The 20,806-nt window shown below is 36.6% G+C and overlaps 5 protein-coding genes across 6 annotated transcripts; 4 read left to right on the top strand and 1 right to left on the bottom strand.

Annotated features, from left to right (window-relative positions):
- Positions 1-603: 603 nt before the first annotated feature.
- Positions 604-7,395, top strand: LOC106710386 (ubiquitin-like modifier-activating enzyme 1). The gene is made up of 8 exons (XM_014502407.2): positions 604-1,499; positions 2,857-3,264; positions 3,368-3,626; positions 4,676-4,851; positions 4,980-5,201; positions 5,411-5,662; positions 5,783-6,088; positions 6,178-7,395. The coding sequence occupies exons 1-8, from the start codon at positions 765-767 to the stop codon at positions 6,952-6,954; spliced, it is 3,135 nt and encodes a 1,044-aa protein (XP_014357893.2). The 5' UTR covers positions 604-764; the 3' UTR covers positions 6,955-7,395.
- A 1,327-nt stretch (positions 7,396-8,722) lies between these two features.
- LOC106710399 lies at positions 8,723-13,886 on the bottom strand. Of its 2 annotated transcripts, XM_014502439.2 has the most exons (6): positions 13,365-13,886; positions 10,830-12,842; positions 10,309-10,497; positions 9,667-9,803; positions 9,342-9,430; positions 8,723-8,869 (listed from the first exon to the last, which is right to left on the bottom strand). In XM_014502439.2, exons 1-6 carry the CDS (start codon positions 13,455-13,457, stop codon positions 8,796-8,798), a joined length of 2,595 nt encoding a protein of 864 aa, XP_014357925.2. In that variant the 5' UTR covers positions 13,458-13,886; the 3' UTR covers positions 8,723-8,795. The 2 variants fall into 2 exon arrangements, with proteins under 2 accessions (XP_014357925.2, XP_045536424.1); XM_045680468.1 differs by lacking the exon at positions 9,342-9,430.
- A 333-nt stretch (positions 13,887-14,219) lies between these two features.
- LOC106710357 (protein-S-isoprenylcysteine O-methyltransferase) lies at positions 14,220-16,219 on the top strand. The gene is made up of 5 exons (XM_014502377.2): positions 14,220-14,539; positions 14,622-14,880; positions 15,030-15,139; positions 15,338-15,445; positions 15,914-16,219. The coding sequence occupies exons 1-5, from the start codon at positions 14,345-14,347 to the stop codon at positions 16,130-16,132; spliced, it is 891 nt and encodes a 296-aa protein (XP_014357863.2). The 5' UTR covers positions 14,220-14,344; the 3' UTR covers positions 16,133-16,219.
- A 1,705-nt stretch (positions 16,220-17,924) lies between these two features.
- Positions 17,925-18,861, top strand: LOC106710281. The gene is made up of 2 exons (XM_014502298.2): positions 17,925-18,019; positions 18,302-18,861. Exons 1-2 carry the CDS (start codon positions 17,974-17,976, stop codon positions 18,859-18,861), a joined length of 606 nt encoding a protein of 201 aa, XP_014357784.2. The 5' UTR covers positions 17,925-17,973.
- A 103-nt stretch (positions 18,862-18,964) lies between these two features.
- LOC106710374 lies at positions 18,965-19,968 on the top strand. The gene is made up of 3 exons (XM_014502393.2): positions 18,965-19,236; positions 19,312-19,473; positions 19,736-19,968. The coding sequence occupies exons 1-3, from the start codon at positions 19,027-19,029 to the stop codon at positions 19,889-19,891; spliced, it is 528 nt and encodes a 175-aa protein (XP_014357879.2). The 5' UTR covers positions 18,965-19,026; the 3' UTR covers positions 19,892-19,968.
- The last annotated feature ends 838 nt before the right edge of the window (positions 19,969-20,806 follow it).

Genomic DNA, 20,806 nt, shown 5'->3' with positions numbered 1-20,806 from the left:
TTTCCTGACAGTTAATTCTTTCTCTATTATTAGTTCAAATTCTCACCACCACTGCCAACCACAACCATCAGCGCCAAAATGGCGAAAATCAAATAGGCACAAAATACCACGGTTCATAGCCTGTCCATGTAAATTGGTCAGTTTAACAAGTCATTCAATTCATAAAAATTAAAATGAAAGGATCATTCTGAAGTTTGCTACAGAAACAGAAGCAGAAGGTATAACTCGATTTTTACGTTTCCAAATCGATTTAGGATTGAGGATTTAGAAATACATTCCAATATGATGAAATTTAAATTATAAAAAGATTAGAATAACGATTTGCAAATTTAAAGTTTTCATGAAGTTATTTTTTACTTCTTTTATTAAGTAAGTTACACATAACTTTATGGAAATCTTTAGAGTTTTTTCTTTTCCATTTAAGTTCCAATATATCTGTCATTTTTTCAAATTCACAGTAAGTAAGTCAATCAAAAACTAATTTCGTTCCTAGACTTGTGTGTTAATATTAATGAATATTTTTATTTCAATAATAAAATAATAAAAAATTCTTTCATAGACCTATCATAAGAAGAAATAAAACAACAGCAGAACTTCCTGAATATTTTTCCACGTTGCTTCGTGGCTAAGTTCATGACAGTGAGTAAGCGGGCCTTCATAGAAGCGAAGAGCGAATGTCGTCCCCAATAATTTGAAGACTATTTCTTGATTGTGCTGGAGAATACAAAGCAAAATTCTGTCAAAATTGTGCGCGTTCGTGCCCGATGTCTAGTGCTGAAGTCGCCGATAATTCCGTTGACCCCCCGGCGAAAAAGCGGAAGCTAAATACAGGAGAGACCCGTTGCAAATCTGCAGCAATGGCGAACAATGGAACGCGTGTGGAAGATGAAATTGACGAAAGTTTGTATTCCAGGCAACTTTACGTCCTCGGACATGATGCTATGCGCAGGATGGCCAGCTCCGACGTCTTGATCTCTGGCCTCGGTGGTCTCGGAGTAGAAGTTGCAAAAAACGTGATTCTCGGTGGTGTTAAGTCCGTTACCCTGCATGATGATCGCGTTTGCACAATTGCGGACTTGTCGTCTCAATTCTACTTGTCCGAGAGCGCCATCGGTCAAAATAGAGCCTTGGCCTCATGTGAACAATTAGCCGAACTGAACCATTACGTTCCAACCACTGCGTATACCGGAGCCCTAACCGAGGAATTTCTGAAGAAATTCCGTGTCGTAGTGTTGACTGGTGCATCGTGGGCGGAACAAGAGCGCATAGCAGCCATCACTCACGCTAATAATATTGCCTTAGTCATTGCCGATACGAGGGGCCTGTTTTCACAAGTGTTTTGCGACTTTGGTCCAGAATTTACAGTATTAGATGTGACTGGTGAAAATCCCACATCAGCTATGGTAGCGGTGATCACGCACGAATACGAAGCCGTTGTCACTTGCTTGGATGACACGCGCCATGGACTTGAGGATGGAGACTATGTAACATTTAGTGAGGTATGAATATTTTTTGGAATATACCTTAAAAATTTTATTTTATCTTAACAGAGTTCCTTCTTAAGAGTCAATGGGTTTTATGATCATAAAGGTTTATCTGGCAGTAGTAGTAATTGAATCAAATTAGTGTTGGATATTGCAAGTTTAATTTCATGTTTATTTGAATCTTGGCAAATATCTTTTAACATGTTTGGTACCAGTGCTTGGTAATAACACTTCTTACATAAAAATTGTAGTGGTATGGAAATGTTAAAACAAAGATAGAAGGTGACTGGGCACATTTTGGTTGCAATTTTTTTTATTAATATTATAAAAGTGTAGAGGGTAGATTAACACTTGTGCATTTGGCTTACATTTTTATAATCAGCTTGATATAAATCAAACCCTGATAATAGTTTGTCATAAACTTCTTTATAAAAAAAAATCAAAGCAATCTACACTGGATTAAAATGAAAATAAAACAAATTTGTTATTTCGATAATATGAGTAGTCATTTAGGTCAAGGTTATTGGTGTTCTGTGCATTGCCCTCCCCCTGCATCTCGCTAAACTTGAAATTGTGTTCTGCGCAGCAACTCATTCAAAGTTAAGAGCCACTAAGATACTTGAAAACTTATATCACATAAAAAATACTTTCTTTACAAGCATAGTTAACTTTTTCATAAGTTTTTATACCACACCGTACACATTCATAGTGTTAAAACCTGGCCCATAACTGATTTTTAGTTATACAACACTAATAACCAGTTATATGCTTTGAATATTTTATTAATCTTGTGGTAAATGGCAGTATTTTGTAAAAGTTAAAAAAAAAAAGTTTAGCTCTCATTTGGTGAATATTTTCTTGATCTAAAAACTGTTTCTTTTCAACTTGAATATTTCAAGATTGCATTCAATGAGAATGTGCTAAATATAACTCATTATACATCATTACTATGGCTTCAAATTATTTTGTATTTGTCATAAAACCATTATACAACTATGTAAGATTACATTATAATTACTTACTTTAATATAATTTATTTATCTGCTGTCATCATAAGATGTTTTTTCTGAATATATTTGGGATACAGATAACTTGGCTAATTTGTTATTCTGCTTACCAATAGACTTGTACAGATAGCTATGTAAATTTTCAGATTTTGTACAATGTTTTACCTTAAAAGAGTACTGCTTAATCTAGCCTAAGTTTGATATGAAAAGAAACCTAGTTTGTCAAATTTATTTTGAAGATATGTTGATAAGTGTGCAAATGTTTCATCATATTTTATTAATATGTAATTTGATGTCACTTGGGGAAATTAATTGTTTTGTTATTTTTAAGTAAAAGTATTTTATCTTGATTGTTGCATTTACAGATCCAAGGTATGACTGAACTTAACGGCTGTGAACCACGAAAAATCAAAGTGCTTGGTCCTTACACCTTCAGCATTGGTGACACCACAAATTTCTCTAAATATCAACGAGGCGGTATTGTCACACAAGTGAAGATGCCCAAAAAGATCAATTTCAAACCTCTTAAGGAGTCTATTAAAGAACCAGAGTTCCTGATGGCAGATTTTGGCAAATTTGATTATCCGCAACAGTTGCACTTGGCTTTTGCTGCCCTTCATAAGTTCCAGGATGCAGAAGGGCGTTTGCCTAAACCATGGTGTGATGCTGATGCTACCAAGTTCCTGGAGTATGTAAAGACCTTAGTTAAAGATAAGGAAGTTTGCAATGAAGATGTTGAATTGAATACAGAGTTGTTAGAAACATTTTGTAAGGTACGTACGTTTTATAACTATATCATGCTATTTGGCATCTCTTTGAAATACTTTTATGATATGTATTTCTCTTGGTACACTTTTATAGTAAATAATTCTGCAGGTATCATCAGGCGATCTTAACCCAATGAATGCAGCAATTGGTGGTGTAGTCGCACAAGAAGTCATGAAGGCCTGTTCTGGAAAGTTCCATCCGATAGTTCAGTGGCTGTACCTTGATGCTATTGAGTGCCTGCCCAAAGACCGCTCCGTTCTAACAGAGGAGACATGCAAGCCTGTTGGATCGCGTTACGATGGCCAGGTGGCTGTTTTTGGCCGAGACTTCCAGAAGAGACTTGGTGAATTGAAGTATTTCATTGTTGGTAAGTGGTAATTGTTTTTTTTTTTTTTAAATAAATTCAATGCACAATAATATTGCACAAGACTCGTAGAATGCTTATCAACAATAAATACCGTGAGCTGCGACCTTAGTTGCATATGCATTAAGTTACAGTTTATATTGTGTTTATCTCTATGCATTATAGATTAAATACCTGCATGAAATTATGACGTGATTCGTTGAGAGAAACCATGTGCCTACAATGGTCTTTAGTTCATCAGTTTTATATGTTCTTTTATTAAAAAAACAAATGCAGGATAATTCTGTCACCATATTTACAAAAAAAAACATTTAGAGTTTAAATTGAAAAAGGAGTTAGCACCTTTTTTTAATTTTTTTTTATTGTTGAACTTAAAGGTAAGATGTGACTGTTAATAATTGAATGACTCAACGCAATGTTTTTTCTTTGTACTGCACAAGGCTTATTATCTTACAAGGGCATTGACTGACAATAAGTAGTCTAGTGCGCGACTGTTCATTTAATTGAGTAATTTTATTTTAAGAAAAATAGTAATATAAATTGAATTTTCATATTATTTATAACCAACTTATTTAAGATGCTTCTCTGAAGAATAATTTACTACTCTTTTATAGTTCTGCCACAAATAGTAGTTTTACTTTTACTTATAAAATTTGAATAGCATGTAATTTAATTTGTAAGCATTAAAACAAAAAAAAAGATACAATCATATTTATATAGAGACAATAGATTTTTATTAATTCACTAGCGGTCACCCGCGACTTCTTCAGCGTTGATTTAAAAAAAGTACCGTATAAAATCTCTGTGTTCAATTTAATTTTGACGGGACTTACGTCCATCGGTCAAGCCGTTTCAGCCGGTCGCAAATACATCATGTGCGCGAAATGTGATTTTTTTTCTTTATATTACATACAGACACTCCAATTTTATTAATATGTATAGATAATACAAATATAAAGACATAAATTGATATTGAAAACGTTGAAACAATATTCAAGTTGGAACATGTTTTGCAGCTTGTTCTTGTACCAATTTGATTGATTTGTTTCCAGGCGCGGGTGCTATCGGGTGCGAGCTGCTGAAGAACTTTGCGATGATCGGTGTGGGCGCGGATGGCGGCTGCATCACCGTCACCGATATGGACCTCATAGAGAAGTCCAACCTTAACCGGCAGTTCCTCTTCCGGCCCAGCGATGTACAGAAACCAAAGTCCAGCACCGCTGCTAAGGTAAGCATGAAATATGTCTGAATTTGTATGAATGCTTCCATGAATAGTAGATCTTTTGGATTCTCTTTGAAAGCTCTCGCTGACTAAATATTATTTCTGTAACCAATTTTTCAATTGAACAATTACAGGTGATCAAGAAAATGAACCCATCAATGAATGTGGTGGCGCACGAGAATCGCGTGTGCCCGGAGACGGAGTGCGTGTACCACGACCAGTTCTTCGAGCAGCTGGACGGCGTGGCCAACGCGCTGGACAACGTGGACGCCAGGATATACATGGACAGACGCTGCGTCTACTACCGCAAGCCGCTGCTCGAGAGTGGCACACTCGGCACTAAGGGCAACACGCAGGTTGTACTATAGTTGTGCGCATTATGACACACACAGCTGTTTTAATATAAAGTTAGTCAACTGAAAATTTGCCTCAAGTGTAGAACAAAACATTACTAGTGTTAATTTTGTCATACTAATGTAAACTAAGAGATAGCAATCATTTAACAAATTTGAGCGTCAGTTAAAGGGTCCTTAAGGTGTTTAAATGACGTGTAAACACACTGCAGGTGGTGGTACCATTCCTGACGGAGTCGTACAGCTCGTCGCAGGACCCGCCGGAGAAGAGCATCCCAATTTGCACTTTGAAGAACTTCCCGAACGCCATCGAGCACACGCTGCAGTGGGCGCGCGATGAGTTCGAGGGCCTGTTCCGGCAGGCGGCCGAGCACGCCGCTCAGTACTTCACTGACCCCCACTTCCTCGAGCGCACCATCAAGCTGCCCGGCAGCCAACCGCTCGACGCCATTGAGAGCGTCAGGGTAACTAAACTGCTTCTTTTTGTTTTATCTTGTGAATCTAACATATCTAAAAATTAAATCAATTCTTCAATTTTTATTATTCCTAGTGGCAATTTTATATTTTTAACTTTCTATTTCCAGAATGCTATCAACGAACGACCAATGAACTTTGAGGATTGTGTGACATGGGCCCGTCTTCACTGGGAAGCGCAGTACTCGAACCAGATCAAGCAGCTGTTGTTCAACTTCCCCCCTGATCAGCCCACCCTGAGTGGTGCGCCATTCTGGTCGGGACCCAAGCGCTGCCCCTCGCCTCTCGTCTTTGACCCCGAGGATGAGCTGCATCTCGACTACATTGTGGCCGCCGCCAACCTCCGCGCTCAAGTGTACGGCCTGCCCACATGCGTCGACAGGGAAGCCATTGCAAGGATGGTTGCTAGTGTTGAGGTATTATATTTCCTAATAAATTGCTGTACTACAAATTACATTATATAATTTATCGAAACAGTTTTCTGAACAAAATAATATAATTTCAGGTGCCAGAATTCAAGCCACGACGCGGTGTTAAAATTGCAGTGACAGATACACATCTCGCCGCTCAGAACAACGACCATATGGACCAGGACAAAGTAAAGAACATAATATCGGAGCTTCCGCCTCCCGGCTCTCTCGGCGGCCTCAAGATCACACCTCTCGAGTTCGAGAAAGACGACGACACCAACTTCCACATGGACTTCATCGTGGCCGCGTCCAATCTGCGCGCCGCCAACTACAAGATCCCGCCCGCCGACCGCCATCGCTCCAAGCTGATCGCCGGCAAGATCATCCCCGCCATCGCCACCACCACCTCCGTCGTGGCCGGCCTCGTCTGCCTCGAGCTATACAAGCTGGCGCAGGGTTACAACATCCTTGAAGTCTTCAAAAACGGCTTCGTCAACCTTGCGCTACCCTTCTTCGGCTTCTCGGAGCCCATCGCCGCGCCGGTCAACACCTACTATGACAAGAAGTGGACCCTGTGGGACAGATTCGAGATCAAGGGAGAGATCACGCTGCAGCAGTTCCTCGATTACTTCAAGAACGAGCATAAGCTCGAGATCACGATGCTCTCGCAGGGCGTGTGCATGTTGTACTCGTTCTTCATGCCCAAAGGCAAGAAGCAGGAGCGGCTGAACTTGCCCATGTCGGAGGTGGTGATGGCGGTCTCCAAGAAGAAGCTGGAGCCGCACGTGAAGGCGCTCGTGTTCGAGCTGTGCTGCAACGACGAGGACGACAACGACGTGGAGGTGCCGTACGTGAAGTACACGCTGCCCTAAGCGGCGCGCCCCCGCCCCCCGACATCGCCGGTCGCCGGAGCCCTGCGCCGCTAGGCCCCCGGCGGCGCCCCACGCAGCCCCATGCAGCGGCATACACACACTATCGCGGTGTCTACATTTTTAGCACTAACAGAGGGTATTTTTAAAAATATGAAGAATAGATCTAAATGTTTTACACAGGTCGCGAGTGCCTCGGAGAGTTGGACGGATGGAGTGTACAGTGGTAGTGTTAACTGTGTGATGTCTTATTTGTGCTTTAAGACACGCTTTTATTGTCTATTGATAACTTACTTATATTTATAGTACTATAATTATTTGCTCACACCTGTACACCGATACCGGTTGTTGTTAATCCGGCAATCCAAACTTATTTTCCACTTATTTGACAAAATTATGTAATAATTTAATGTTAAAAACGAATGGGCAGTATATGGAAAGAAAATAAATAAATAAAAATTCGAAAGGAATTTGTCTTTTAATTTTGATTTCATTTTCTACCAGTTTATTGTTTAATTAAATCGGTAAATACAAATAGTCTTGTTTTAAGAGTTTAAAAAAAAACTCGTTAAAAGATACACAGCATCTGCAGAAGAATTTATTCTTAGTTTTTAAAATTAATTCCTGTATTTTTGACTTTGCTTACATTATACAAAGCATTTGTTTGTATGAAATATTATAATTTATAAATACAATAATTAGAACAGAAAAGGCACTGGTACATAAATATTTTTTTGTAAAAATTTTCCCTGACTGAATTAAACATAGCTGAATTACTAAGCACTAGTGTTAAATCACGTCAACATTTTTTATTTTAAAATTAATCAGATCACGATTAAAAAATTATCTCTAGTGACTACAACTGTATTGTTACAGTAAACATTAAACTAATATATTCCGCGAAAAATACCATTAATGTGAAAATTATTACAAAAAATACTAAAGAAAACCTTCAGTTTACCAAATTATATTAATTTTACACATTGTTTTTTTAAATAATCTCATTTTTATAATTACTACATCGACACTTAACTGGCAACACAACGCACAACAAACACAATCAAACCTCATTCAAAATATATAAACTAAGTGCAGGCACCTCGGCTTCGGAAGCTTCGTGAACTCTATACAACCTTAATTTATCACTTACGGATCAAATACCGTAATTTTACATACTGACTCTGACTTCTACACATGGTCAGGCTATTAGGAGTGGTATTTTGTGCCTATTTCATTTTCACCATTTTGGCGCTGATAGTTACAGTTGATAGTGGTGTTGTGGATTCCAACTAATAATAGAGATAAACTCAACAGATGCGTTAAAGTCAGAACCAAACAAAACCTTTAATTTCCAAGCAATGACCCATTCCCCCCATTGTGTAATTCCACTGCCTAAACATTTGTGTCATAGTTCATTATCTGTTTTTTCTATAAGTAGAGGGATGACACAAAATTGTTAAACAAGTGTTTCGACAGTGTTAAAACCACAGTTAGGCCGGCAGTTTTTTTTATAAATATTAAATTTTACGACTTACTGGATGGTTTAATTTCTAGCATGCATTTTGTTAGTTTTTAACACCCTTATAATGGTGTGTTTTATAAAAATTATAAAATACAATATTTCAATTAAATATTGTTATTATAATAAATTTTTAATTAATAGGCAATTTAAAATGGCCAATAAATAGCTTAAATAACGCATTAAAATAATAAGCTCATACAAGTGTGAATTGCAGCGTCTTATGGCTAGTTGTGTGCGAGTGGTGTTGGGGTGGTCAGAGGTGCGCTGATGGGGGCGGGGTCGGCCAGCAGAGGGCGAAGCACCCTTGGCGCGGCTCCCGCGGTCAGCGCCACGGTCGCCGACGCGGGCTGCCCACGCACCGCGCCCGCAGCCCCGACTTATCGCCGCTAAAGCTCTCTGTCACATTCAACAACCTAAATGTTACACATTATATCACCAACGATTCATTGTGGAACCAATGTAAAGATATCATCCCAAGAATCCTGATTCAATCAATCTGTTGAATATTGGTAGGTAAATAAAAAATTAATAAAAAACGTGAGCAAAAGAAAAACGGTACAAAGCGAGCTTTGAATATCGTACGAACATAAAAGAATAATAAAATTAATTCCTATAGATTTATTTTTTCGCCAGGGTTCCTGGTTAACTTTATAAAAAACATAATCTTAAAACATTCAAAGCGAAAATTTCAGTACAGCCAGACAAGTTTAAACGTGCACATTGCAAAAAGTTTTCTATATACTGTGAAAGTAAGACAATGTTGGTGAACATGTGCGCCAATACAAGAGCGTCGAGCATGCGCGACGAACATGCGTGACATTTGCAAGCTAGCGGTCACACAGAAGCCTGGGCTAACTAGTTGGGTTACCGTGGCTGGAGTGCGACATGGCGGCGCCGGGCGAGGGACGACGAGCGCGCGAACCGAACGACCCAGAGTGCGATTGTGACATTATGTCACTAACCACGCACCCACAGGCCATGGAAACATTTGGTATTAAACACACATTATTTTCATAATAATGCGTTCACGTGAACAGTCTCTCGCTCTTCTTACACATCCCCTTCATACAATTTATACTTTCTTCGGTTTACCTTTACCTTTATACCATCAGGAATTGAGTGATAGTCATTTTGATCTTCAGATCAATCAGTTTGTTAATTAATTACAATGTTACGATGTATGTTATACTCACGTAGGGCGGTAATGTCGGGGCGAGGCGCGCAAGGCGAGCGCGCGCTGGCGGGCGCGGTCCGCGGCCAGCAGCGCGCACCGCTCCGCCGCCGTGCTCGTGATGAAGGTCTCGTGTAATGAATAACACGCCGCTGTTATCTGAAATTACATCACACAATATCGTGCCCATCACTCGTACAAAAACATATTATTATCTCAGTTTTTTCACAGAGTATAAGAGAGAGGGTTGTTTTTGTACCCGTGTCTCATTAATGGAATGAGACGGTATTACTTCAAGACTAACATCTTATCTGTTTTTTCTTTTCCTAGAATTTCCATACACTACGTAGAAAATAAAAATAAGCACACGACACGAAACAAATGCTGACAAACCAACATGTACCAAATAACATTGCAGTGAAAACGTCAAAATCTACCCGCATCTTTTACATTGCAGCAAATGTTACAAAATCTGCAAGACAACTTACAACGCAATGTTACACAACAAGAATATGAAGTGAAGACATAAAGAGAAGCCGTTTCCGTAGAGGTTTTTAATTAGTATGTTAAGTTGAATGAAAAATCAAGTAAAATATTGGAATTATTAAATCATTATCAACAGTGTAAGTCGACTGTATGTGAGTGTATGAGTGTGTGACGTCACCTGCTGTATGAGACGGCGGTGCAAGTCGACGTCGGGGCCGCGGATGCCGGCGCGCTCCTGGTGCAGCTGCAGCGCACACAGCAGCGCGTCGCGGATGGTCTGCACGGTCGCCCGCACGCGCTCCGTGCGCAGCAGACGACGCACCAGGTAACCTTTCGCGTACGCTACTATCTTTGTCGCCGCCGCACGCTACAATCCACCATCCAGATAATACATAAAATTGTGTTCCCAACACCGATCACAATAAGCATACGAAACAACAAGCGATGACATACGAAAAGTTAAGTTGCGAGACGATACGCTCAAATAATGCAGAAGACGTGAGGAAGAACAATTAAAATGCGGCATGTCAATCAGCTAAATTATTCAATACTTGAAGAATAAAGACAAAAGGCAAAGGATAAAATAAAAAAATGAATAATGCACAAATTTTATACACAGATAAGCATGAAAATTTTAAAAACCCTGCAAAATCAAACATGAATTGTTAGCTAGCTCAAGATCAGATCTTAATTAGTTACCTCTTGGGGTGTAGGAGTACGGAATACGTCTTTTTTAAGAAGTCGAGCACGAACGTCAAGAATTGAATTCTTTATAGAGTCTTCTACGCTTTTTATGGCGCGATCGGTGTCTCTAGGTTCCTCTTTCGTCGAGAACGATCTGTCGTGATCGGTTCTTTCTTCGCCATGTATGTTTTCTACACCGACGTAACTCGCTGGACGGATGCCTTCACTGTTGTCTGAAGGGAAGGTAACGTTCAGGTCGGCCATCGTGTCGTTCGTGCGGTCGGTCAGGATAAGGTCGTATTCGCGGTCAGAAGACACGCTCGTGTCGTATATTAATTTTCTAGAAGTATTTCTATTGTTGGGTGAATGATTTCTTATCTTTACGACATCACTTTTAGCCGGCGAGGTTTTTGAATTACTTTCACTCTTAGATTCCTTATACTGTTTTTTTATAGTGCTAGTTATATCCCTGCTCTTTTTTAATACGTTATCACAGTGATTTAAATAATGATTGGTATCTGTCAATGTGCTAGACACGGGGCTGTCGCGGTCACTCACTTCCGCAGCTTTGGGAGTTATTAACTGACTGAGACTGACGGGTCCTCGTTCTGGTGTTTCGTTTTTGTCAATCCAAGCTGTTTTCACTTCACCAGGTGATTTTGGGCAAATCGTTTTCAACTGATTAAAAAGCAAATTGTTTTGCTCCTCGAAAACCTGTTGCAAAAGAATTTGTTCCTTTTTCTGTTTTTCTACGAGTGTTGCCATTTGAATGAGCTGCTGCTTTTGTATCCTCTCGTAGAGTTCTCTCACACGCTTGGCGGGGTCAGGGTCATCGGTCTCGGGACCTAGTTGTGGTGATTGCAACTTTGGTTCCTTAGACTTTTGATGATCATGAGTTTTATCATTTATATTTTTAGTTACGTTACGAGATTTATGATTTTTATGTATCGGCTCAGACTGAATTAATGGTTTAGAATTTACATTACTATAGCGCGTTTTCTCAGTGGCTGCGGATCTAGATCTCAGAACTGTTTGTCCTTTAGACTTGTCAGCTGATCTTGACAAAAGCCGTTTCTTAGTGCCATTGCATTTTATATCATTATTTCCATCTAAAGCTACATTAATTACAATATTATTTTTCTTTAGCTCCAATGCCATATTTGACCATGTTGCCTTGGCTGTCTCTAAGTCCCAGCTCTTACGTTTTTTGTTAGGTGAAGTTAGATTAGAGCGTGACTCGCTCATTGATATTGCTGCCATCTCTACCCCTGTGCTCAGAGACTGTATCTGCAAATGTGCCAGCAGCATAGGACTAGGAGTCAGAACGGTGTACGATCTTTGTCTTATTAATGGATTGCTTTGTGTAGTTTTTTCAATTCCTTTATGAATATCATTAAGTGAACCTGTAAAGCTTTTTGCACCAAGTGATGATGGTCCATCACAATGCATGCTGGGTAGAAAATTATCAATTGTAGCACTTTTATTATTAATCCCAAAAGTAGATTTATTTGATGGTTGCTTTACTTTATCACATTCAAGTTTGAAATTAGGTTTGTCTTCTTTCCTAGGTTTTTCAACATCATGTTCAGGTAAATCTGAGGGTGTATCTTGGGGTAGAGTTTTATTTCCATGCAAGGTTGTTTCATCTGTTTGGCTAAAACTCAAACTTACATCGATAACTAATTTTGATGACTCATTTAATGTTGTGTCTGTGATTGGTGTCAAATTGGAACATAATTTATCCGAGTTGTTACTGGACAGCGAACTGAGTTTGGGAGAATTTGTTATTGATCTATTTGAAGTTTTTTCAGTCTCGCTATTTAAAATTTTTTCAGTGTCAACAGATGCTATTTCTACTGGCACCTCATAGTTCTGTTCAGATTCAGGTATTTCTGGTGCATCAGTCTTATCTTCGCTTGATTCAGAATCACTGCAAGATGTAAACGTCTTCAGGAGCAGTATTCGTTTCTCCACTTCTTTAGCCAGTAGCTTGTAGTATTGCATTTCTTTACGGCATTCTTTCGACAACTGTAGAAATAAAGTTATTTCAAAAATATTGTTAGTTTTAATAAAACTTAATACAGATGTAATTTAACTTTTAAAGAAGGTATATACTAATTTTGGTCTATTATAAAATTAAAAAGATCCGGATGTAGAGTAAAAACTTTATATAGATTATCCCTAGCAGAGACGTTGAAAAAAGAAAAAATATATAGCATTGACCTGTACGGACCAATAATTTGGACTTGCTTGTACATTATTGATATTTGGCAGTCTTATTCCCTCGGGAAGAAAACCTATGCCCAGCATCACTGCCATGAAAATGAACTGCAGCAAGCAAATAATTTACAATAATAGACAAACCTATAATATAAATTTAATCCAACTTATGTTGATAGAAACTTTTAAAACAAACCAAGATATAAAGAGTTGCCATTAGAATAATAGTTTCAATTAATCTGATAAGAAAATTGAATTGTTAAAACTTAAAATAAAATCCTCATGAGCTTGAAGGTTTAATACAAAAGAGCAAGAGCAATATAGACTTACAACAGGGGGTAGAAGTGGCACGCCATTTATCTTCATGCAGGACAAGTATTGTCCGGATTGCCTTACAGATTTTACGTCCCACGGATCGTTCATTTTGTTTAGAACAAATTCAGTCTTAATACAAGCTAATGTTTTAAATATTTTCGCCGATAGACAACAATCACCATATTATAGGCAAGAGATCCTTGAAAATAGAAGTACTACTTCAGCATCCCTACTGTTACCATCACTGCCTATAAATCTGCACAATAATAAGCGTAAAAAACATTTGGCTAGACATGGCCCGTATCAATAAAAGCGATGTTGTCACGGCTCGATTACGTCAGTTATTTAATTGGCCGGTTTCTTAGCAAATAAACAATTTGTTTTATTGATTTACATTTTTTTAAAGCTGCCAACGGTAAAACACCGTGAATTTTAAAATTAATCCTAAATTTGTGCTTCCAAAATAAAATTGTTTGTTTTGTTTGGAAAGATTGCAAATAGAATAGCTTCAATTTATAACAGCAGTTCAGTTAGCCAGTTAGACAGTTGGGTAATTAGACAGATAAAATAATTATTTCATTACGTTGTACGCAAATCTTAAGTTCAGTATTCTAAAAATGATTAAGTTTTAACGAACACAAAAATATGGACGAGGATAAAATAAAAAATTAAATCGTCTGGGTAAAACTCATCCTTAATGTTTTTATTATTAGTTTTATGTAGTGATAAAGAGTAACGGATACCTAAAATTTGATCCGTGCTAAAATTGGAACGTATCTATTCAAAATTCAAATGACATTGACAAACTGTCAACTCAATTGTCATGTTTATGGAGTCATCCATTCTTAATCTGAGTTTAAAATAATACATCTTACAATTTGTGTTCAAAAATGATAATTAACAAATAAAGAGTAATCTATATAAGCAAAAGTTCTCATTCAAAGATTCTAAATTACATGCAATAGGTAAAGGCGTTTGATAAATTTGAATTCAAAATGGAAGTTACACCTGCAGCCAAACAGGCTCTTATGTGTTTCTTAATATCAAACTTAACGTTTATTGTCTGTTTTTTAACTGGAGTGCTGGGATCTTCATCAGAATTATGGGCTCTTAAATATTGGGGGCCTGCATTGTACTTTTGTTTAATTAATTTCGTGTTGAAATACTGCTACAAGGGTTTCATATACGAGGTAATTTCAATGTTATGCTTATAGTTTAGTTCCACATTAACCATTGAAAAAAATAATATAATTTCTGCAATGTTTTTTGTAGGTATCAATAAGAGCATCGGGATTGGGAGCAGCAATGGCTGTTGGCATGTACTTAGTATCATTTAATAATGGCTGGAAGGTTTTCGGCTTGTATGCAGTGGCTCTTACATTCTTCCACTTCTCCGAGTTTGTGGCAGTGGCATTATCCAACCCAAAAACAGTGACCATAGACTCATTCATCCTGAACCATAGTGTACAGTATACTGCCGCTGCAGTAGCCAGTTGGGTGGAATGGGCTGTGGAGTACTACTTCTTCCCGGGTATGTGAATAACATGGTTAGTAACAAAGACTATGTAGGAGATGATTAATTTTGAGTCATTTACTGGCAGTGTCTTCATTGCAGATACTAATCCTACTTGCCTTTGTTATGTTTTTATGAAAATACAATTTTTATGTGATTTGTTCCAGACTTAAAAACACACTTCTGGCTTTCAAGTTTAGGTGTGGTAATGTGCCTTGGTGGAGAGCTGCTCAGAAAAACGGCCATGTTCACGGCTAAGCATAACTTTACACATACTGTAAGTGTTCATTTAAAATATACTTAATTGCTCCAGATCAACATTGAATGTTTTTTTTAATTGAAGGTCTAAGAAACTTTTTAGCACTGCTATTGGAGTCTGCTGCATTAACTGAAGTACAAATGGCTGCACAACCAATGCAATACCATACGGGACAGATGTCAAATGTATATATAAATCTCTCATTTGTGTGTTCAGGTGCAGTTTGTGAAGAGACCAGAACATCAGCTGGTGACTCATGGTGTATATTCACTGTGTCGACACCCGAGCTATGTGGGCTGGTTCTACTGGTCTATTGGGACTCAGGTACTCGGCATTTCATTATAACCTTGCTGCATTGCAGATTAAATTCACTAATTGTATGGATTACTTAAACTTCGCCTATAAGGTGAACAGAAGCCATAAAGTTAGCAAAAGGTCATGTTTTTCCACTGTTATCTAAGCTGTGGCCTTATCTATTTCTATTTTATTACAAATAATATATTTTGATTTAGTATGTTTTTATTTATATTTTTAAGGTTAATGATAAACAAATATTTTTTTGATATATAAAGTATTTGAAAGATTTTCTACGAATTTTTATAATTTTGTGTAAGATTCTAAATATTATGCTGTAAATTATATTTTTCACTCAACTATAAGAACATAATACAAAGTCCCTTTTAGATTAATTTATGTTGTTATATCTACAACTCTGAAATTGCCACACAATTTCTAGCCAAAAATTTATTTACTTATTCATTCATCCTTTAAACTTGTTCTATATATTTACAGATAATATTATTGAACCCTATCTGCGTGTTTGTGTATGCGCTGGCATCATGGATGTTTTTCCGTGAGCGCGTGTACGCGGAGGAGATGACTCTGTTGGCATTCTTCGGCATACAGTATGATGAGTACCAGAAGAAAGTCGGCACTGGCCTGCCTTTCATTCTGGGTTACGTCCCCGAGAACAGGAGACAGAACCTTAAAGAAGATCACTGGAGCTACTAATCTAATAATCATGAAGGTTTAAGGTAAAAATAGAGAATTATACAAACCAAAAAAAAAAACAATTTTGTAAATACAGTTATGGATGTTAATTTCCTATCCATTTGGATTTAAAAGTCACTTGATAATACTTATAACAACATATATAATTGCAAAATTATAGCTCTTCTGGTGACTGTTTGATATTTGATATTCAAACCTAAGTGGGAAGTTTATATAATTCCTTAACTGTATATTGAAAATATTTACTACTTGCATTTACAGTTTATAACTGATTTTCATATTGTCTAGTCAATTATATGAGATCGTCTTTTACAGTGTTTGTAATTGCTGGCTGTCTATTTCATTTGTAAGAAGATGAACAAACAATTTGTTGTTTATTTGCATGTTGGTAATAAGATTATGATATTCACATTGAAAGTTCATGTAAAATTATGTAACTTTTTTTATTTGACAATCATAATATCGTATAATTCTAAATGTTATTAGGTTGGTAGGACACAGCATACAATACATTTATATATATGTTGGCAACACAATGTAAGATGTAGCGGAGCGCAGCGGGATGTGGATGGCTGAATTTGAGCCACTAACATATTTGAAAAGAATTATACAATAGCAAATATATGCTTAAATGAGGTTAAATTTTATAATCTAATACATTTGGTAGATTTCTGTATATTTATTACAACTTTCATTGTCACATTTATAATATTACATATTATTTAAAGTATTTAATTTAAAAAAAAAACTACAATGAACAGTTTTACAATTTAAGGTCTTAAAATTGGAGTGTTCTGTATGTAATTAAATTATTTAAAGTTTTGTGAGATATTATATTTGTCTGGTGTAGGCACAGACTAGTTTCGAGCCCATAGGGACTTTCACCAGGTTGAGTGGGCCTGGTATTATTTCGCAGACTTATTATTATTACTTTGGTATTTTTTTTATATTAGTTTATGTATGTAATATTGAAAAAAATGTTATATTTCGTACACATGATATATTTAGTTACGTTGAAAAACCAATTTTTAAAATTGTCTGTCTGTCTGTCTGTGTAAGGACGCATTTTCAATTCTGCGCTGACGAAGTTGATAGTATTTCATAATATGTTAATACATATATGAAATATAATAAATATAGATTTTGGCTACATAAGTAAATGTTATTATTTTATTTATTTTACTTATATATGTGACGATTGCGTTAATTAAATATATTTGTAAACTAAATCTTGTATATATTTCTTGTGATTGACAAAACGAAGTAATAAAATTATTTTTATAGTATAATTTATAATTTTTTTTTTATTAAATGTATGTATGGACAATCTTTTCGTAAAATCAAATTCACCCGTATTCAATGAGAGCGTCGGTAACTCAGGGATTAAGCACTTGAGGTCCTAGGTTCGAATCCCGCCATGTATCAATGTGTTTTTCGATTTTTGATTTACATACATTTATCTGACGTTTTTACGGTGAAGGAAAACATCGTGATGCAACCTGCACATATCTGAGAAGAAATTCAATGATATGTGTAAAGTCAACCAACCCACATTGGCCCTAGTTCTAGTCACTCCGAGTAAGGACGCATAGTGGGTTGATGATGATGACTAAAAAAGGCCTCCTAAAGCAATGAACCAAATAAAATATATCTGCCATTGATCACTGACTAGAGGTTTTAAGGCATTGGAAATTACGTTGGTAAAATACAACAACTTGCATCAAAACATTACCTAGGCTTAAGTTACGTCACTCGTTGTATCAATTGTTTTCAAATATAACGTGTGGACAATTAGCGATAGTGAACTGTTTGAGCTCAGAGCGAACAGAGAACACGACCAAATGTCCACCGCCACTGTGTTTCTATTTCTTCTCGATAATTTACCTGGTAAGTAGTTCAAATATACAAAATTATATAAAACCACAGTAGATCTGGATTGTGTAAAGGATAAGGTCACGCAAGAGAGATCCTAATATAATTTTCTTTTCTACAAGTTTTGCACAATTAGTATTTTTTTTAATTCATCTATTGTTGAGACAATCCTTTTTTTTTCAATTTCAATTCAATTTCCAAGTAGTGGCTTTTAGGTGTGCCAACTGGGCACAGATTGTTTCGCCAGTGTCGCGTTAAAGAGGATGATCGTATTAAAATATGTTTTTTATTTGACAGGTTTCCAAAACTCATTAAACTTAACACTAGCTACTTTATTAGATAAAGAAGATTTATCATTGGAATTTTCTCTAATACACAAATGCAACCCAATTGTAGCTCAGTCCGTGCTGAACGACATCAAAAACAATGTCGAAGAAGAAAAAGTATCGCACGAAAATGTAAGTGATATTGTAAAACATGATGATTTCAAAGAAGCTTTCGACGAATTATCACCTGAAGCTCTATACAACATAGGAACAGTGTTCGACAACACAATGGAAGATTCCGAAAATATCGAATCATATGAAACTAAAAAATATAATAAAACATCTAAAATTAAATCAGACTATCCGAAATACTACAAAGATCAGGAAGGTGATGATTTTGATATGGATAATGATATAGATTCTGATATGTTTGAAAGCAAAGTAAAACTTCCCGACAGCGTGCCGTCTATGGTCGCCATGTTTGAAACGCTGTCAAATGTTACCGCGCAAACTTGCGGCGGGACACTGCTGTCCCCGCGCTGGGTTATCACTACTGCTACTTGCTTGGACTTATTGTCCGGTAACGGGTAACTAATTTGTTTATTTGTAATCTAAAGAAATAAATTAAATATATAAATCACTTATGTATGATGTACTTTCAGTTCTAAGTATCATAATTCAAGTAATAGTGAATACACTATTGTTACGGGCGCAAACAATCCATTAAAGGATGGCACAATACATCACGTCACTGATATGATCCTCTTTCCCAAAGAGACGCTTAAAACTAACGCAAGCACTATAGACAACTTTGATAGGACTAAAAGAGCAGGAGTACACCTTGGCAATGTTACCTTGGCCCTGCTGAGGATAACACCGCCAGCGCGCATCCAGACATTAACAATATCACATGTTCCATCGAAAGGAGAAGAAGATGTACAACTGTACGGATGGATTTTAGTAAAAGTAAGATAATTTTACAAAAACAGATGTTTATGCTATTCGATAACAGAGGGCGCTGACTATTTTGGCTACTTTCAGGAAGCAAGTGGTAAAGAAGTGATGAAGGCGACATCACTTTCAGCCAAAACAATGCGCTCTGAAGACTGCGGAGCTAATCTAAGCGACGTATATCACGAATCAATGCTATGTCTCAATCCTAAAAGGAAAACGCAAAAGGACATCGAAAATAAAATTAAACAGGCAAGTAAATATTAATACGATTGGATTCTAGACAGATTGTTTTTGTATTTCCACTATATTTTACTTTTTTAAATGTTTATGTAACTTTTATATAATTTATACATAAAGGTATCATTGTCTGTGATTGTTTAGAATAACATAAGATCGAAAATCTATTGGTAGTTGGTGCTATAGTATTTTTCAAAATAAAAATTAGTTTTTATCGTGTTTTTTATAAGAGAGCTATGACGTCAAAATATGAATTTATGTTAACATTGTACAGATGCACTCAGGCGGGCCGGTGCTGGCGGTGCGCAACAACAAGCCGATGTTGTTGGCCGTCGCACAGTTTGAGTTACCGTCACCGCAAGCGCCGCTCTTCGCGCACCCTCTCTCCGCACACGCTACCTGGATAAACGCAGTCATAGCATATAAATAGTTAACTATTGAAAAAATATTTTATATCAAATAAAATGTCGAGTTCAATTCTGAATGTTTGTTCTATTCAACGATAGATGGCACTGTAACGTATTATAAAAATTTGTGAATTAAAACAACTGCAATATATATCATATTATTAATTTATAAATCAGCTTTTATTTCGCCTAGATGTATATAAGTTGAAAATTTGGATTAGTCAAGTCCTTAGGTAAAGGATTTGTAAATATGTTCTAACTCTTTAGCCCGTTATTTGCTAAATAATTTAACCAAATTAGGTTTGAATGCATCAGATCTAATTGTTTGCTCACATATTAAATATTACGTAAAATAATCGATTAGAGCACAACATAACCGAACCTAACCTTAAAGTTAGTGTTTATGCATAATTGACTAGACTAGTTAACGTAGTAACTATCTCGGCTCCACGTTTAAACACTATCTTATAGTTAGTTGTACGAGTGTACGACCTTACTGGACTCCACTAATGTAGGCAAAACAGATTCGTATTTTCGTAATTTATTCATAGGCGTTAAGTATTTACTAGTATATTTTAAGTTCAATTTCGGAAACTTGTTCACCTTGTTTGTTTTCAAACATTATTTACAGTTAAAAACACCAAAATTTCTGGTTCACGATCAGATGTTTCCTTGTACGACATACAACTGAAATACGTCATTTGTACAAAATTGGAAAATGTCCAAGTTTTTGTAACATCGATTGTTATACGTAATTTTACAGTCGGAACAACTTAGAAGACAACAAAGTTAATTCACTTACTTGAGTTGTACTTATCTTAGTAATCTTACTAATCTTATAAATGGGAATGTTTAGATGTATAGATGTTTGTTTGAAGGTATCTTCGGAACGGCTCAACGGATCTTGATAATATTTGGCACAGATTTAGAACGTAATC

Source organism: Papilio machaon, chromosome 13, assembly GCF_912999745.1.
Source record: "Papilio machaon chromosome 13, ilPapMach1.1, whole genome shotgun sequence".
In the NCBI taxonomy this organism is placed as follows: Eukaryota; Metazoa; Arthropoda; class Insecta; order Lepidoptera; family Papilionidae; genus Papilio; species Papilio machaon.
This window is presented reverse-complemented; position numbering and strand designations above follow the sequence as displayed.

Coding starts and splice junctions, on each gene's coding strand:
- LOC106710386 (XM_014502407.2), top strand. CDS start 765: ATGTCTAGTGCTGAAGTCGCCGATAATTCCGTTGACCCCCCGGCGAAA. Junction 3,265..3,367: donor TGTTAGAAACATTTTGTAAG/GTACGTACGTTT, acceptor ATAATTCTGCAG/GTATCATCAGGCGATCTTAA. Junction 4,852..4,979: donor AGTCCAGCACCGCTGCTAAG/GTAAGCATGAAA, acceptor GAACAATTACAG/GTGATCAAGAAAATGAACCC.
- LOC106710399 (XM_014502439.2), bottom strand. CDS start 13,457: ATGAACGATCCGTGGGACGTAAAATCTGTAAGGCAATCCGGACAATAC. Junction 10,498..10,829: donor GTACTCCTACACCCCAAGAG/GTAACTAATTAA, acceptor GGTGGATTGTAG/CGTGCGGCGGCGACAAAGAT. Junction 9,431..9,666: donor CCCCGACATTACCGCCCTAC/GTGAGTATAACA, acceptor GTGCGTGGTTAG/TGACATAATGTCACAATCGC.
- LOC106710357 (XM_014502377.2), top strand. CDS start 14,345: ATGGAAGTTACACCTGCAGCCAAACAGGCTCTTATGTGTTTCTTAATA. Junction 14,881..15,029: donor GGAGTACTACTTCTTCCCGG/GTATGTGAATAA, acceptor GATTTGTTCCAG/ACTTAAAAACACACTTCTGG. Junction 15,446..15,913: donor ACTGGTCTATTGGGACTCAG/GTACTCGGCATT, acceptor ATATATTTACAG/ATAATATTATTGAACCCTAT.
- LOC106710281 (XM_014502298.2), top strand. CDS start 17,974: ATGTCCACCGCCACTGTGTTTCTATTTCTTCTCGATAATTTACCTG. Junction 18,020..18,301: donor TCTTCTCGATAATTTACCTG/GTAAGTAGTTCA, acceptor TTTATTTGACAG/GTTTCCAAAACTCATTAAAC.
- LOC106710374 (XM_014502393.2), top strand. CDS start 19,027: ATGATCCTCTTTCCCAAAGAGACGCTTAAAACTAACGCAAGCACTATA. Junction 19,237..19,311: donor ACGGATGGATTTTAGTAAAA/GTAAGATAATTT, acceptor GGCTACTTTCAG/GAAGCAAGTGGTAAAGAAGT. Junction 19,474..19,735: donor TCGAAAATAAAATTAAACAG/GCAAGTAAATAT, acceptor AACATTGTACAG/ATGCACTCAGGCGGGCCGGT.